General features: G+C 41.6%; 2 protein-coding genes across 12 annotated transcripts in view; both read right to left on the reverse strand.

The window, feature by feature from the left end:
• Positions 1 to 17,413, reverse strand: part of LOC121718788 (NACHT, LRR and PYD domains-containing protein 3-like) — a 1,510,793-nt gene that overhangs the window by 1,351,521 nt on the left and 141,859 nt on the right. The window lies entirely within an intron of this gene.
• LOC121718793 (uncharacterized threonine-rich GPI-anchored glycoprotein PJ4664.02-like) overlaps positions 8,780 to 17,413 on the reverse strand; it is a 39,906-nt gene continuing 31,272 nt past the window's right edge. For both annotated transcript variants that reach the window (XM_042103975.1, XM_042103973.1), the window contains 4 exons: positions 15,857 to 15,957; positions 11,059 to 11,123; positions 10,466 to 10,608; positions 8,780 to 9,454 (listed from right to left, as the gene is read on the reverse strand). In XM_042103975.1, the coding sequence (XP_041959909.1) occupies positions 9,354 to 9,454; positions 10,466 to 10,608; positions 11,059 to 11,123; positions 15,857 to 15,957 (410 nt within the window). In that variant the 3' untranslated portion in view covers positions 8,780 to 9,353. The remainder of the gene's footprint in view (positions 9,455 to 10,465; positions 10,609 to 11,058; positions 11,124 to 15,856; positions 15,958 to 17,413) is intronic.

Raw genomic sequence — 17,413 nt, forward strand, 5'->3', positions numbered from 1 at the left:
GCACAAGATTGAGATCATGTGCATAGCACCAGACATGGACATGAGTGGGTGACTGAGAGGTCCTCAGTGCTGAAAATCCTTTATAATGGCCTTGCATATTTGCCATCCCATCTGTAGCATTTCCTACACTGCAAAAATGAATTCTAACCTAGTGTTATTGATCTTATATTAAAGGAAAACTTGGCAACTATTTCAACGTAATAAACCCGTTTAGAAATCATTCGGATGGTTAAATGACCTGTTCTGGTGAAAATGGTGACTTTCCCTGCTGCGCCTAGCGTCCCCAGGCGGAAAACCAACCTTGCAACATTGAGACTTACCGTCCCGGAAAGAGACGTGAGAAACAAGAAACTCGTTTTAAATCGTGTTTCTTACCTTGTAACATCCACATAGTTCTGCCAAACTTATGCTAACCGTTCGCTAGCTTGTAAACAAATCCATGTGCTTTATCGTTACCTTTTCCCACAGTTTGAAATAGCATAATGCACAATTTCTCCAGCAGAGGGGGAAATCCTGCCAAGTTTCCCTTTAAGATTAAAAAATCTATTTGGTATTGTTTTTAGTATGAAAAGACTTACCTAGCGCCCTCTCAAAAGATCATTTTGACTTAATTTAAGAAGACTTATTTTAAGGAGTCTTATCAAGACAAATTTGCTCAACGCACTGGCAGACAAATTTGCTTGTTTTTAGGACAAATTTGCTTAACGCACTGGCAGACAAATTTGCTTGTTTTAAAGATGAGATGTCTTAAAATAACTCAATTTTTTTTTAATTAAGTCAAATGATTTCACAAGAAAGCGCTAGGTAAGTCTCTTTATACTGAAAACAATACCAACTAGTTTTTTTTTAATCTTGATATAAGATTAATAACACTTGGTTAGATTTTGTTAGATAAGCAGTTTTTGCAGTGTATGCACATGTCTTTGTTTAGCCTCAGATGACCCAAAAAATATTGCCCAGTGGATGCCTCACACCTCACTAAGGCAATAAGCCTCTTGTGCACAGTGCCAGTAACATATCTTATACTGGTCATGAGAGGTGATCACTTTCTGATGAGGAGACACAGCACTCAAAAAATCCTCCATAGAAATGCATGGGGTTAGTTTGTAACACTGTCTACACATATCCCACCCCTTCCTCGCCAAAACGTCGACGCGTGTATACATTGAGCCAATCATGTGGTGTGATGTGACTACATTGAGCCAATTATGTGCTGTGTTGTGCAGACATTGTGCCAATCATGTGTTGTGAACTTGGTTGGTGTCGTGAAGCCTTGCGCACGCGCATTTCTGCCGAATAGGATAATAATAATAATAATAATAATTCATTTTATTTGTATAGCGCTTTTCAAAGACCCAAAGTCACTTACAGAATGGGGGAAACAAAGAAACAAAGAAGGACAACAGTACCACATACATACAAACATACAAACATACATACATGCATACAGATACATATAGATACATACAGACACAAGAGCAGCAGTGAATTGAGGAATAAAAAGTAAATCATAATGGTGCAAACATCGAAGACAAGAGCAATAGTGGAATGAGGAATGAGTAATAATGGTACAGACATTCAAGACAAGACAGGAGACAGGACAGTGAGCCGCCAGGGTTAAAAAAGAATAAATTGGATTTGTACATAAAAAATTCAAAAGGCCATGGCTTGCAAGTGGTCAGAGATAAAGTCCTACTGTAAATGTGAAAATCATTTAGTATGAACAGAAGTTTACGAAGGGGGTCAATTTACTCATCTAATTTGCATATTATGACGTCACTGGATGGTAACCACCGTGAATTATGCACATTTCAGTAAACACTAGATGTTGAACATATTTGAGCAGTTTTACTTTCTTTTTTTGTCATTTCACCGACATAACAAATGAACAGGAACACAGTCACATGTAAACCAACAATAGTAAACTATTACTATAATCACAAACCCTATGCTACTATACAATAAAGTAGCCTGGTCAAATCAGTTCCATATCGCGGGTGACTTTGTAGTTCTTCAGAGCCCTATTTTTACAACCCCTGCTGTCTATACCACGTCCATTACGGACACTATCATCACTATTGCCACTGGCACCTCCAGCTATGTTGGGCAGAGGGTCGAAATCGGTCGAAATAAGCATGGTATGCTTAGTGGACACTGTCGCAAAGACATACCTCCATTCACAGACGCACCGTGACTATCAGTCAATAGACGATCGATCATATTCTCCAAAAGGCAGATATTCTCCTTCAGATTTATAATAGGTGAATAACAGATCCAAGACTTCATCACACGTGAATTTTTTTTTCAAAAATGGGTGTATTTCTGCTTCAATTTGTGCAAAACTAAGGCCCGCATCGCTTCCGCGTTATGGAGGAAATGCACGTCTTCTTTGTGTGTTTCTCGCGTGTTTTCGCATGCTTCCTGAAAACTTTGAAAAAAAGGTTGAGCTTGAATCGAAGCTCTGGGTGTCTGCCAACTAGTGGTCAAGAGTACAAATGCGATTTTACACTGTACTCGCGTCTATCGTCTGTTTTATTCAGTAATGACGCTTGTCGCAATATTGCGACATGGGCGGTTAGAGGGTTAAGAACAGCCTTTAATTGCCCCAAATACACACAAACACAAAAACACACATACAAACACACTTTAAGAACAGCCTTTAATTGCCCCAAATACACACAAACACAAAAACACACATACAAACACACTTTAAGAACAGCCTTTAATTGCCCCAAATACACACAAACACAAAAACACACATACAAACACTCTTTAAGAACAGCCTTTAATTGCCCCAAATACACACAAACACAAAAACACACATACAAACACTCTTTAAGAACAGCCTTTAAAGGAACCATATGTAAGAAATGTATTTCAATTAATCATAAAATGGCCCTGATATGTCACTAGACATTAAGAAATCATGTTCATTTCAAATACTTATATCACTGACAACAGTAGTCCGGCCAGGATATTGCCATTTAAAGTGAAGTTGCAGCCCTCAACTGATGTTGATGTTGTGTTTTGTTATGTCATGTTGTGTTTTGGCCTGATGCGCCACCCTCTACCTATCTACTAATAACAAAGTCAGTAGTGTTTTGGCATCCGGGTTGGCAACCTCGAGTCAGGGGGGAGGGGGAGGGGATATACAGTAATTTGAAAGTGATTGCAGTACCAGTTTTGGCCACAATCTTACATATGGTTCCTTTAATTGCCCCAAATACACACAAACACACATACAAACACTCTTTAAGAACAGCCTTTAATTGCCCCAAATACACACAAACACAAAAACACACATACAAACAGTCTTTAAGAACAGCCTTTAATTGCCCCAAATACACACAAACACACATACAAACACACTTTAAGAACAGCCTGTAATTGTACCAAATACCTCAAATTGGACATTGTCATGTATATATCCAAGATTCATATTCAAATTCGATAGCGAATAGGTCTGCACTGTTGAGCTCCCATCACCTGGCATATGTAGCCTTTGGACAAAAACACACCATTGTTGTCTTGACAACAGAAAGCTGACCAGTACATGATGGGGGATGTTCACTCTGTTTTTAACCACATTGGTGTAAATCCAGTCGGTCCCCGGAATGACAGGTACAAAACTGGCATAGGATGCCTTTCAACACTAACCACTGACGTTTGGTCCCAACCATAAACCTTTGACCTAGTAGTCCACTGATGCATTGCCCCAACCATAAACCACTGACCTAGTAGTCCACTGATGCATTGCCCCAACCATAAACCATTGACCTTTGACCTAGTAGTCCACTGATGCATTGCCCCAACCATAAACCACTGACCTAGTAGTCCACTGATGCATTGCCCCGACCATAAACCATTGACCTTTGACCTAGTAGTCCACTGATGCATTGCCCCAACCATAAACCACTGACCTAGTAGTCCACTGATGCATTGCCCCAACCATAAACCATTGACCTTTGACCTAGTAGTCCACTGATGCGTTGCCCCAACCATAAACCATTGACCTTTGACCTAGTAGTCCACTGATGCGTTGCCCCAACCATAAACCATTGACCTTTGACCTAGTAGTCCACTGATGCATTGCCCCAACCATAAACCATTGACCTTTGACCTAGTAGTCCACTGATGCATTGCCCCAACCATAAACACTGATGCACTGCCCCAACCATTGACATATTAGTTTGACCTTTGACCTAGTAGTCCAACGAACTGAGTGCATCTCTGTAGTGTATTCTTTCAGTGTGACGTTCTGAAGACTTGATGTTCCAGTTCTGCCAGGATTCCAGTCAATGCATGAATTAACACTATCAAAATAGGATGAGATAGTTTAACTATCTAGATACACACACTCACCCACATACACACACACACACACAGAGACACAGTAGATTTATGTCACTTACAGGAAGGCTCAAGGAAATAGGCCATAATTAATAACTTGTTCACACGCACACACACACACACGCCCTCACACACTAAACTGTCTAGAGGATAAATCAGTTGCTATATTTGCCATAGTTATCACAATTATGATATCACTATTTATCACAAAAACGTCCAACCAAGAGACACACAGCAATGGCGAGCCCAGAGAATTCAAAGGTTTTTTAAACTCCCCTGCATCTAAACAAGTGAACCCCCAGAGAATTCAAAGGTTTTTTAAACTCCCCTGCATCTAAACAAGTGAACCCCCAGAGAATTCAAAGGTTTTTTAAACTCCCCTGTATCTAAACAAGTGAACCCCCAGAGAATTCAAAGGTAGGGTTTTTTAAACTCCCCTGTATCTAAACAAGTGAACCCCCAGAGAATTCAAAGGTAGGGTTTTTTAAACTCCCCTGCATCTAAACAAGTGAACCCCCGGAGAATTCAAAGGTAGGGTTTTTTAAACTCCCCTGCATCTAAACAAGTGAACCCCCGGAGAATTCAAAGGTAGGGTTTTTTAAACTCCCCTGCATCTAAACAAGTGAACCCCCAGAGAATTCAAAGGTAGGGTTTTTTAAACTCCCCTGCATCTAAACAAGTGAACCCCCGGAGATGACAATACAGCACTCAACCCTTATACATAAATATACACATATACAATACCTAATATATTATACATAAATATACATATATACAGTTGAGGACAGAGGAAACAGTTGGCGGGAGTTATAGTTGATGACAACTCGCAGTTGGAATAGTTGAAGAGTTAAAAAGTTAACAGGGAATTATTGTACTGATTACAACTGAGAGTTGGAATGGCTGAACAGTTAAATAGTTGGATAGTTAAAATGGTTAAATTATTTAATATAGAATTATTGTAGTGAGGACTTTTATTTTGAAACAGTTGTGAGCAGAGGAAGCAGTTGAACAGGATCTAAAAACACACACAACATGAGGTTTAGTTCGGCAGACATAAACAAAGAACAATGGTGTGTAAGAAAGCTCACCAACGCATGTATTTTTACTGTCAACTCAGACATTTTAATGTGGACAACACTTTTATGAAGATGTTTTATAGTTGTTTTATTGAATCTGTTCTTAATTTTTCTTTTATTTGCTGGTATGGGTCTTTAAATCTGAAGAATAAAAAACGTCTCCAAGGTATAGTTAACGAGTGTAGCAAGATGACTGGGGCTTAGTTAACATTCCTTCCCTGTACAAGAGCCCTCAAAAAAACCTGGGGGGTATTCCAAGTATGTGGTTTAGTGACAAACCTGGGTTAGTTAACTCAGAGGTAGGTGGTAAACCTCCTAATAGAAGAGCTGTATGGCTTCATTCTCCTAACAAAACAATACCATAGGGCTCTTGTTGTAGGAGGTTTACCACTTACTCTGAGTTAACTTACCTAGGTTTATCATTAAACCACGTACTTGGAATACCCACCTGGTCGATCCTGGATGACCCCAGTCACCCCTACACATGTTCTCAGAGTTAACATTGCTTCTGTATGGCCGTAGATTTGTGTCCAAGAGATTTTGGGGCAGCCGTGGCCTACTAGTTAGCGCTTCGGACTTGTAACCGGAGAATTGCCGGTTCAAACCCTGACCAGTAGGCACAGCTGAAGTGCCCTTGAGCAAGGCACCTAACCCCTCACTGCTCCCCGAGTGCCGCTGTTGTTGCAGGCAGCTCACTGCGCCGGGATTAGTGTGCTTCACCTCACTGTGTGTACACTGTGTGCTGTGTGTGTTTCACTAATTCACGGATTGGGATAAATGCAGACCAAATTTCCCTCACGGGATCAAAAGAGTATATATACTTACACTTAAGAGATGTAAGAACTCTTTTATACCCACAATGTCACAAGTTTTTCTCACTTGAGTGTTTTTACAAGTACTATTTATTATGTTCTTATGTTTTAATGTTGTATTTAGGTCCACTGTTTGGTCTTATGTTTTAATGTTGTATTTGATGTCTATGTATTGTTTATGTTTTTATGTTGTAATGTTGTATTTATGTCTATTTATGAATATTCTCTCTCTGCTGGCTGCATAAGAAATTGGCCCTTGGGGATAACAAAGACACTTTTAACCTTTCAGGTTCTCCACCTTCACACACACACTCTCTCTCTCACACACACACACTCTCTCAAACACACACACACTCTCTCAAACACACTCTGAATGTGGGTAATTTGTGAGCAATGAATATAATGTGTGACTGAGGTTACACTTGCCCTAAGGCAAACTAGAAAAACAAAATGTAATTACTGTAACTGACTAACACTTACCGTAAGGCAAACCTGAGGAAAAGAATGAATGGAATTACTGTAACTGACTAACACTTACCATAAGGCAGTGGAAGTGGACACATTCCTCAACCATTTCTCGGCCACTCCTCGAAACATTCCTGCAGCATTCCTAGAACGTAGGATGAAGACACTGACTAATCTGACCTTTTTACGTGAGGATCACACTGGAATTAATAAAGTGGTAAGCGTAATGCAACGCTCAGACCATAATAATCTCGTTCCTTAGTAACACAAACGTTCTGCCTAAACTGCCAATTGATTCCGCTGGCGCTGCCGCTGCAGTGTGATCCCTACTTGATCTTCTGATGCTCTGGCCCTTATGCCATCTGACCCATGGAGATCCAGAGTGTGTACGTGTGTGCGAGAAAGAGTGTGAAAGTGTGTGTGTGTGTGTGTGTGTGTGTGAGTGTGTTGTCATCTGATACACTGAGATCTGGAGATAGAGAGTGAGAGAGAGTATGTGTGTGAGAGACAGTGTGAATGTGAGTGTGTGTGAGAAAGAGAGAGAGAGGGAGGAAGAGCGAGTGTGTGTGAGAAAGAGTGTGCATGTGTGTCTGTATATGAGAGACAGAGAGAGAGGAAGAGTGTGTGTGTGTCAGTGTTGCGCGGGTTTGGTCACAAGCGGCCCGCGGTCGCCCGATATTTTAATCAACCCGACCGCAACTCGGACCGCGAATATTAATTAGAACAAAATTATACCCGACCCGCGATCCGACCCGCTTATTTACAAAATGTGTGCTTTTGGTTATAGCCTGCATGCAGTGTGACAGTAGGCCATTTCTGTAAAACAAACTAATTTATTTGCGAAACTTTATGCGGTATGCGGTTATGGGCGCGTCTAGATTTCTAGGCTAGTATGCGGTATATATACTGAATGAAGCACAAAGCACATTTACTAAAGTACATCCACTGTTTAAAGTCACAAACACATAAGGTAACTTTTATGCATGCGCGAACCTATAGCCTACCGGTAGGTATGGCTGTGTAGTCTGTGCCTGCCATAACATTTATTCCTGGAGGCTGCCCGTTTTGGCTGTCATACTTTTAAATGGCTTCGCAAGAAGTAGGCCTAGACCATAACTTGTACTACTATCATCTTCTTTAAGAACTTTTCCCAATATTTCGCTTTTCCTGAAGGGGTTGCTTTATTATAACTCGCGTCTTCAGCTTCTTTACTGTTGACTTTACTGTATTGATGCTAGCCTTCTCGGGATATTTTAAGTAGGCCTATTTGTAGAAAATATATATTTAATTAATTTTAACTGACCCGCCCGCAAATTACCCGAATATCATTAAAATATTTTGTTTATGACTCATAACCGCGGGTGACTGCGGTCATCCGCAGGCGACCGCTTAATTTCGGGCAGACATGGTCAATAAAGCTGGGTGGCCGCCTCGATCCCTCACAACAAGCCAAACATGGGAATTGAACCCACAACTTGTCAGTCTACTACAGCCGTGCCGTGCTACTTAGTCACTACGCTACTGCACGCTAGCCCAGCTCCTTAGCCACTATGCTACTGCATGCTAGCCCAGCTCCTTAGCCACTACGCTACTGCATGCTAGCCCAGCTCCTTAGCCACTACGCTACTGCATGCTAGCCCAGCTCCATAGCCACTATGCTACTGCATGCTAGCCCAGCTCCATAGCCACTATGCTACTGCATGCTAGCCCAGCTCCTTAGTCACTATGCTACTGCATGCTAGCCCAGCTCCATAGCCACTACGCTACTGCATGCTAGCCCAGCTCCATAGCCACTACGCTACTGCATGCTAGCCCAGCTCCTTAGCCACTATGCTACTGCATGCTAGCCCAGCTCCATAGCCACTATGCTACTGCATGCTAGCCCAGCTCCTAAGTCACTACACTACTGCATGCTAGCCCAGCTCCTTTGTCAGGCTACCACTACCCCATCCCTTTTCCAACTGCCAATTGTATGCATGTACATGCCAAACATGCCACATTTACCATTTTCTTTTAAATATACACACCATTTTTATTGTTATTATTAGACTAGGACAAAACATATTTTGAAAATAAGACTTTATTTAGGATATAAATATAATTTCATCACAATCAATTCAGGAACATGAATAATAAGCAATAAATAATAAACTCTTATGTACTTTCGTACATAGACGTTTGTAACTACAGTAATAACTTAGGATCGAGATAGTGCAAACAATACGGTTACTAATGTACACTTTAGCTACCTATTTATTAAGACATATATTATTTATGTAAACATGCTATCGCATTTTCAAAATCAAATTATTGGGGAAAGAATTATGCACGTGACAGGACAGTTTCCTCTGCCAAGTACAGATTTTACCGGCATGAGTATAAAAATCAGACTCAGGTATTCATTTTGATGGTCAAAATTTGGCAAAACGGTTCCATTTTAGACAAAAATAGCATTGAAGCCTGGACGTTTAGTCCAAATAAAAATAAAATAAAAAACAGATGCTTTTATGGGAGCAGTAGTCTGTTGTAGTTCTATGTACTATGACATGTGCATGACTTTCATGTTTAGTTTTTTCTAAAGCACTACATTTAAAAAAATCCTTCCTGGTCCCGCCTCCATCGCTTAGGTGACTGTGCATTGATTGACAGGTCAGTGAGCCAACCACTGCGCCAGCAGCAGCAGGGATGCCACCCCCAGGTTCCAAACTTTGAAGAGGCTCGTTGTGCTGCTGACTAGACTGGTAATCAAAGCTGATGATGGAAACAAAGAGAACATATAGAACCCAGCTGGTTATACAGGCATAGAGAACACATAGAGAACCCAGCTGGTTATACAGGCATAGAGAACACATAGAGAACACCCAGGTGGTTATACAGGCATAGAGAACATATAGAGATCACACGGAGAGACCACAGCTACTGCTGATAGAGATGTGGAGAACACACAGAGAACACAACTGGTGATGGAGATGTGAGAACACACAGAGAACCCAGACATGCAGATAAACAAACAGACAGACAATCACCTCTGTTGTTTATAAGCAGACACATAGAACACAGCTAGTGATGACATGGAGAACACACACAGAATGCATATAGAAAACAGCTGGTGATGAAGACATAGAGAACACACACAGAAGGCATATAGAACACAGCTGGTGCTGAAGACATAGAGAACACACACAGAACACACATAGAACACAGCTGGTGATGAAGACATAGAGAACACACACAGAACACAGCTGGTGATGAAGACTTGGAGAACACACACAGAAGGCATATAGAACACAGCTGGTGATGAAGACATAGAGAACACACACAGAACACACATAGAACACAGCTGGTGATGAAGACATAGAGAACACACACAGAACACATAAAGAACACAGCTGCTGATGAAGACTTGAACACATAATAATACAAATACATAGACAGACGGCAGATATAAATAGACAGGTAGACAGACAGATAGATATGTAAATAGACACAGACAGACATACAGATAGACAGATAGGTCGATAGATAGAAAGACAGACATATAGATAAACAGACAGACAGATAGATATATAAATAGACACAGACAGATAGAGACAGACATACAGATTGACAGATAGGTCGATAGATAGAAAGACAGACATATAGATAAACAGACAGACAGATAGATATATAAATATACACAGACAGATAGAGACAGACATACAGATAGACAGATAGGTCGATAGATAGAAAGACAGACATATAGATAAACAGACAGACAGTCACCTGTGCCGTTTACATGGGTGATGGGGAGGGTCGTGGTGCCGCTCCTGCCGGCTCGTATCATCGTGTTGAATATGGCTTCCTCAGTGGGGATACTTGTGTTGGTGTGGAAGGTTAGGTCAGTGCTGTGGACAATCGAGCCGGCCCTAATAACAAATACAAACAATTTACCTTTACAATCTTTTAAAAAAGACCTAAGTATAAGTATATATACTCTTTTGATCCCGTGAGGGAAACTTGGTCTCTGCATTTATCCCAATCCGTGAATTAGTGAAACACACTCAGCACACAGTGAACACACAGTGAGGTGAAGCACACACTAATCCTGATGCAGTGAGCTGCCTGCAACAACAGCGGCGCTCGGGGAGCAGTGAGGGGTTAGGTGCCTTGCTCAAGGGCACTTCAGCCGTGCCTACTGGTCGGGGTTCGAACCGGCAACCCTCCGGTTACAGGTCCGAAGTGCTAACAAGTAGGCCACGGCTGCCCAGTTACCTGCAATTCTATTGCTGCTTCCTGTGAAATCTGTTTGATATGCTTTCTGATTTGTGAGAGAAGCGAGACATGAACTAAATTAAAATGCCAGAGGATGTGACTACCTGAAGCTTCTTGCCGTCAGGCCAACAAAGTTGGGACCGTAGTCTTCACGGAAGAACGGCTCCAGCTACACAGAGAACACAGAAAATGTAATTTATGATTCAAAACAAATACATCTCTAGCCTGGTTAAAACCAAACCGATTGCTAGCGTTGAACAAGCTGAGCGTTGAACTTGGATCAACTTTTAAAGCCTCACGCGAGCATTCATTTGTCAGTTAAGGCAAAACGTTTGTGTTACTTGGGAACGAGACAGAACTTATTATGGTCTGAGCGCTGCGTTACACTTACCGCTGCCGCTTCATTTTTTCCAGTGTGATAGTTAGTGATGATAGTTAGCGGACCCAGAGTTTATTACAGAAGACTAAAAGAACACTTACCAACTGTCCGTATTAGGAGAATGAGGAGTAAGAGTTTTAGGGAAATGTGCAATACTAATATTTATTAGGCATAAGTGTATGATTTTTACTCAGATTTGAGAACTAATTCCTTTGTGTATTCTGTATGTATTTGTTGTTATTCTTGTTGTCTGTATACATTTGTCTGTTTCCTATGTGTCATGTTGTGTTGCACTGGTGTGTGTGGGATGGTAGGCAGCTGTGAGTGGCTCTATACACACAAAACAAATGTCCCTTTTGGGACAATACGTAAAGTTTATCCTATCTTAGATCCAGGGCTTAAAGGAGAATTCCGGTGTGATATTGACCTAAAGTGTATTGAAACATGATACCGAGTGTGAACGTATGTCTCATAGCCCATCTCGACTTGTCCCCTGCACTCCAAAATCTGGCGCTAGTTAGCCGATGCTACCAACAGCTTTTTCAATCGTGGTGCTTCGGCATCGGGCTAGCCATGCAAATAAATCACTGTTTTACACCCATTTACGAGGCTCAATGTATCTCCACACTTCATTGGTAGACTTCCTAGGGCCCTGACATTTAAAACGAGACATTGAGAACTTTGAAAAAGCACTGGTAGTTTACTTACAAGACGATTTATACAGACAGTATCTTCACGAAGTTTAACGTTTGCAGCCATCTTGAATTTAGTCACGATAAGTCGAGCAACGAGTAAGAATGAACAGGTATGATAAGGGATCAGATTCCAAAAATAATTCAGTGGAAATGCATGGATTCCAGTTTCTTCCAGTAGCAGCAACTGGAATCCATGCATTTCCACTGAATTATTTTTGGAATCTGATCCCTCATCATAGCTGTTCATTCTTACTCGTTGCTCGACTTATCGTGACTAAATTCAAGATGGCTGCAAACGCTAAACTTCGTGAAGATACTGTCTGTATAAATCGTCTTGTAAGTAAACTACCAGTGCTTTTTCAAAGTTCTCAATGTCTCGTTTTAAATGTCAGGGCCCTCGGAAGTCTACCAATGAAGTGTGGAGATACATTGAGCCTCGTAAATGGGTGTAAAACAGTGATTTATTTGCATGGCTAGCCCGATGCCGAAGCACCACCATTGAAAAAGATGTTGGTAGCATCGGCTAACTAGCGCCAGATTTTGGAGTGCAGGGGACAAGCCGAGATGGGCTATGAGACATACGTTCACACTCGGTATCATGTTTCGATACACTTTAGGTCAATATCACACCGGAATTCTCCTTTAACCCTTTAGCCGCCAGGGTTTAAAAAATATAAATTGGACTTTTACATCAAAATTTCAAAAGGCCATGGCTTGCAAGTGGTCAGAGATAAAGTCCTACTGTAAATGTGAAAATCATTGAGTATGACCAGAAGTTTATGAAGGGGGTAAATTTACTCATCTAATTTGCATATCATGACGTCACTGGATGGCAACCACCGTGAATTATGCACATTTCAGTAAATACTAGATGTTGAACATATGTGACCAGGCATGGCAAAACCAGGCTCAAGTCGCAGAGACGCAAGTCGCGAAAAACGACTTTGAAGGTTTTTTTTTTCAAAATTAGTTATTTTCGTTTTTTTGCAGAATGTGCAAGTTGAAGTCCTAATGAAGCAATTCCATGTTTCAGATAACATCATTGGTTGCTTTAAAAGTGTATATTTTGTCTTTGAAAATGGTTAAGTTTCAGGAAGTAAACCAGCGTTTGAATTGGGCGTGACTATTAGTGCTCTTTTGTTCTGTCGGCCAATCAGCTGTATGCTAGAAGTAACCTCATGGCTACTTACTGAACCAGCATGCTGTTTGTTTACAATTGGAATGGAGATGGACAAAGCACAGCGGATTGCAGATGACCTGAATCTGATGATGAAGGCGACTTCATTACATTGGAGAACATCCCTAATCTAGAGCTGACCTTAGCCGAAGATAATTACAACGAGGAAGAATCTCTCGGTCTGGCAGCAGAGGAACTAGATCGTAAGATATCAGATGCTATTTCCACAGTTACATTTGACGGGGATAAAGTTTGTGTGTTAGAAACTTTATCCATTGCTACTAGCTAACGTAGGCCTATTGTCGTTATCTATTGGCACCATAGGCTACTAGCCAAAACCCATTACAGATAGTTTCGGTGGGCAATTAATTTGAATAATGCGAGAATGTCTTGTTTTGACTGATGGCAGGGTGCCTTATCGTGTGTGCATTCAAATTAACAGGGTTTGCAAACGTGATCTCATGTTTGTTTAGTTCGCGTTTTAGACTATTTTATCCATTGCTAAACCTGCTAAATCCACTGCCAACTTGGTGCCTTGCACTGGGTGTTCATTCAAAATAACATGTGATCTCATGTTTGTTTTAGACTACTTTATCCATTGCTACTAGCTGGTTCTGTAACCCATTACAGATAGTTTCGATGGGTCATTAGCACTGCAGGCTGACAAATCAGTGACCGTGGGGAGGGTTGATCTTAATGTCATGTAAATGTGGACCATTGTGTTCCCCTCCCATGGATTTAGGGAGAAAGTAGTCAAATTGAAAACCCTGATTTCTCAGCTTGTAGCTTTGAGATGTGTATACTTTAAAATGGCTACAACTTATTCAAATATTATCTGATCTCCATGAGTGAGACATCATTGGATAGCTTTGAAACTACACTTTCAGAATCTGTGAATAACTCTGGGGAGACACGTGCCTGGTTTTGCCATGCCTAGTCACATATTTGAACCATTTTACTTTCTTTTTTTGTCATTTCACCGACATAACAAATGAACAGGAAAACAGTCACATGTAAACCAACAATAGTAAACTATTACTATAATCACAAACCCTATGCTACTATACAATAAAGTAGCCTGGTCAAATCAGTTCCATATCGCGGGTGACTTTGAAGTTCTCCAGAGCCCTATTTTTACAACCCCTGCTGTCTATACCAGACGCACCTCCATTCACAGACGCTCCGTGACTATCAGTCAATAGACGATCCTCCAAAAGGCAGATATTCTCCTTCAGAATCAGAATAGGTGAATAACAGTTCCAAGACTTCATCACACGTGAATTTTTTTTTCAACATTTGGTGTATTTCTGCTTCAATTTGTGCAAAACTATGGCCCGCATCGCTTCCGCGTTTTGGAGGAAATGCACGTCTTCTTTGTGTGTTTTTCGCGAGCTTCCTGAAAACTTTTAAAAAAAAGGTTGAGCTTGAATCGAAGCTCTGGGTGTCTGTAGGGATGGGAAGTCTGACACCGAGGCACCGAAGCTCGTATCACTTCCGCGAAGCAATCTGCTTCGGCACAATGTATCGGAGCGCGTATCAAAGTTGTAAGGTCACGTGACTGATGACGTACGAAGCTTCGGACGTCACTGAAAAGTTTAAATGGGACATTTGACACAGGGGCACCGGTGCTTGTATCAAACCCCTAAAGCGTTACGGGTTCGATAAACCTTTAAAGTCCCCAACACATATGTTTTGTTGCACAAGCACCCTTCTAAAATTGTAGCCCTACACAAGGACTTCACAATCCCCATTGTACACAATGCCCCATGTTTTCACAATGCCCTTTATATGTTTTCTGTTATCTGACACTACTGTGGTCATCTACAGCAATTAGCCTACGTTATTTTGCCATTAGTTTTTGCAAAACATCAAATGAAGTCTTAAACACAACCACAATAGAGAAGCATGCAATATCAAATAATGCTAACTCATGGCAATTATGAACATGGCGGGATTTGAACCGCGGTCGCGCGTGCGGTATACGAACACGCTACCACCCTCCCAAGGCCATTTTAAGATGTTCATGGAAACATAGCATTATTTAAAACCAAGCACATTACATTTTCAATTCAAATTATTAGAAGCATATCAAAACTATAATGTTTATTCCAATGACTGTAGGCCTAATAGTTTTTACTCACAAGGGAACAGAACACGTTGTCTCTCCGCTTTGTTTTACCAGTGTCAGAGAAGGGCCATTTGGTCGGCATGTGGCTTTGTCTGTGATTGTTTAATCGCTAATGAGAGCCGCCGTTATGTCTGCTAACCACCAGATGTCACTGTTTTGTATTCGATGCTTTGACACTTCGAAACATTTACGATACAATCAGGAAGAACCTTCCAAAGCCTCATGGGGCTTCATTCGCCCAACCCTAGGTGTCTGCCAACTAGTGGTCAAGAGTTCAAATGAGATTTTACACTGTACTCGTGTCTATCGTCTGTTTCATTCAGTAATAACGCTTGTCGCAATATTGCGACATGGGCGGTTAGAGGGTTAAACAGCAGCTACATGTCTGTATCATTTCCAAAGAGCTGTATACTGACAAGGTAATGTTTCACGATTCTCAAGATTTGTTGACTGGCTATGCCTTTGCTGTAGGCCCAAATCTTGCATAGTGTACCTTTAATTCATGAAATGTAGGAAAACTTGCCTCTTGCTTTAGGCGTGACTCTCGTTCCTTGAAGGCAGTGGATTGTCTGTCAGCCAGGGCAGAATCATAGGTTTCGTTGGTCGTGAACTCCACATTGGCTACTGTGCGGACAGCAATTGGACAAATAGGAAGTTTGTATGAAAACAAGTGTGGCAACCAGTTAGTGTGTATGAGGAAACAAGAGTAGCAACCAGGAAATGTGCATGAAATCCAGAGTGGCAACAAGCAGGCAAGGATAACATTTGCAATACTAGCCTATCTGCATTTGTGTGTATGCATGTCTGTGTTTGACTTTATTTCTGTGTGGGTTTGTGTGTGTAACCTAGGTTGTATTTGACTGTGGCTCAGCTCAAGGCTCTAACCTGTGAAATTGCAGCACCTCAGACTGGGAGGCAGGAGAGCCAGAAAGGAGGCTAAAGCGCATAGCTGCTACCCATGGGTGCTAGCATGACTGGCGTGCTTGGTTAGCTAAAACCCACGGGTGCTAGCATGGCCAGCGTGCTTGGCAAGCTAAAACCCACGGGTGCTAGCATGGCTACTTAAACACCATGGGTCCTTACATAGCTGGTACATTTTGGCTAGCATGACTCAATGTTAAAAGGTTGGGGTCAGGGTTAGCACAGCTACTTGTGCCCTCTGACTACTGTTACATGTGTGTGGATGTGTGTGTGATGGAGATAATGGATACTTTGTGTGTGTGTGTTTGTACACAAACATGTCTGTCTATCTATGCGTTTGTTTGGTGTGCCAGAGAGAAAGTGAAATCCCGACGGGCCCCGACACAATATGCAAATTCGGGCCGGGTACGGGCCTTAAATTCAATGAATAGCACGGGCTCGGGCTTGACACTAATAAAGTTGGTTTTATGTATTCATGATTTTTCAGTTAGGTCAGGTCAGAAAAACATTCACGCGCACAGCTTTTTATTTCTCTTTTTCTTTGGAAGCAGATGCTACGAAGCACGTCATAATAGGCCTAAAAAAAAAACCCCGCCAAAATCTGTCACTTCCGTTCCGGTCAGTCAATAAAGATGGACAAACTGAAAAGCCAGCTAGCCAGAGGTGAGCTATTGAAAATTCCCAATTCGGGGGGGAAAATTTATTTATGGGAGCACTTCGACCTCATAGCTAACAAGGAGAAACAACCTTTAGGTCATGTACAGTGCAGAAACTGTAACTCCATTTTTGCTTACGACAGCAAGAAGACGGGATCATCGCATTTACAGCGTCATCTTGACAAAGGCTGCACCAGGGCTATTCGCGCTACTGTTAATGCTAGCCGACAACCTTCCTTGCCATCTTTTTTTACGAAGCCAGTACCAGCTTAAGTGAAAAGTGAAGTCACTGTAACGTGTGTGGAATTCTGCTGCGAGGACATCAGAGCTTTTGAAACGGTGGCGGGATCCGTTTTTCGCAAGATGGCTCAGAAGCTGATCAACATAGGCGCAGCATACGGCCGTTTGCCTGCCGACAAAGTGCTCCCTGACCCCACAACTATCTCTCGCCGGAGCAAAGACATGGCAGTGGAACAACGAAACATATTAGTTGCAGAGATAAA

Source organism: Alosa sapidissima, chromosome 9 (genome assembly GCF_018492685.1).
Source record: "Alosa sapidissima isolate fAloSap1 chromosome 9, fAloSap1.pri, whole genome shotgun sequence".
Lineage (NCBI taxonomy): Eukaryota > Metazoa > Chordata > Actinopteri > Clupeiformes > Clupeidae > Alosa > Alosa sapidissima.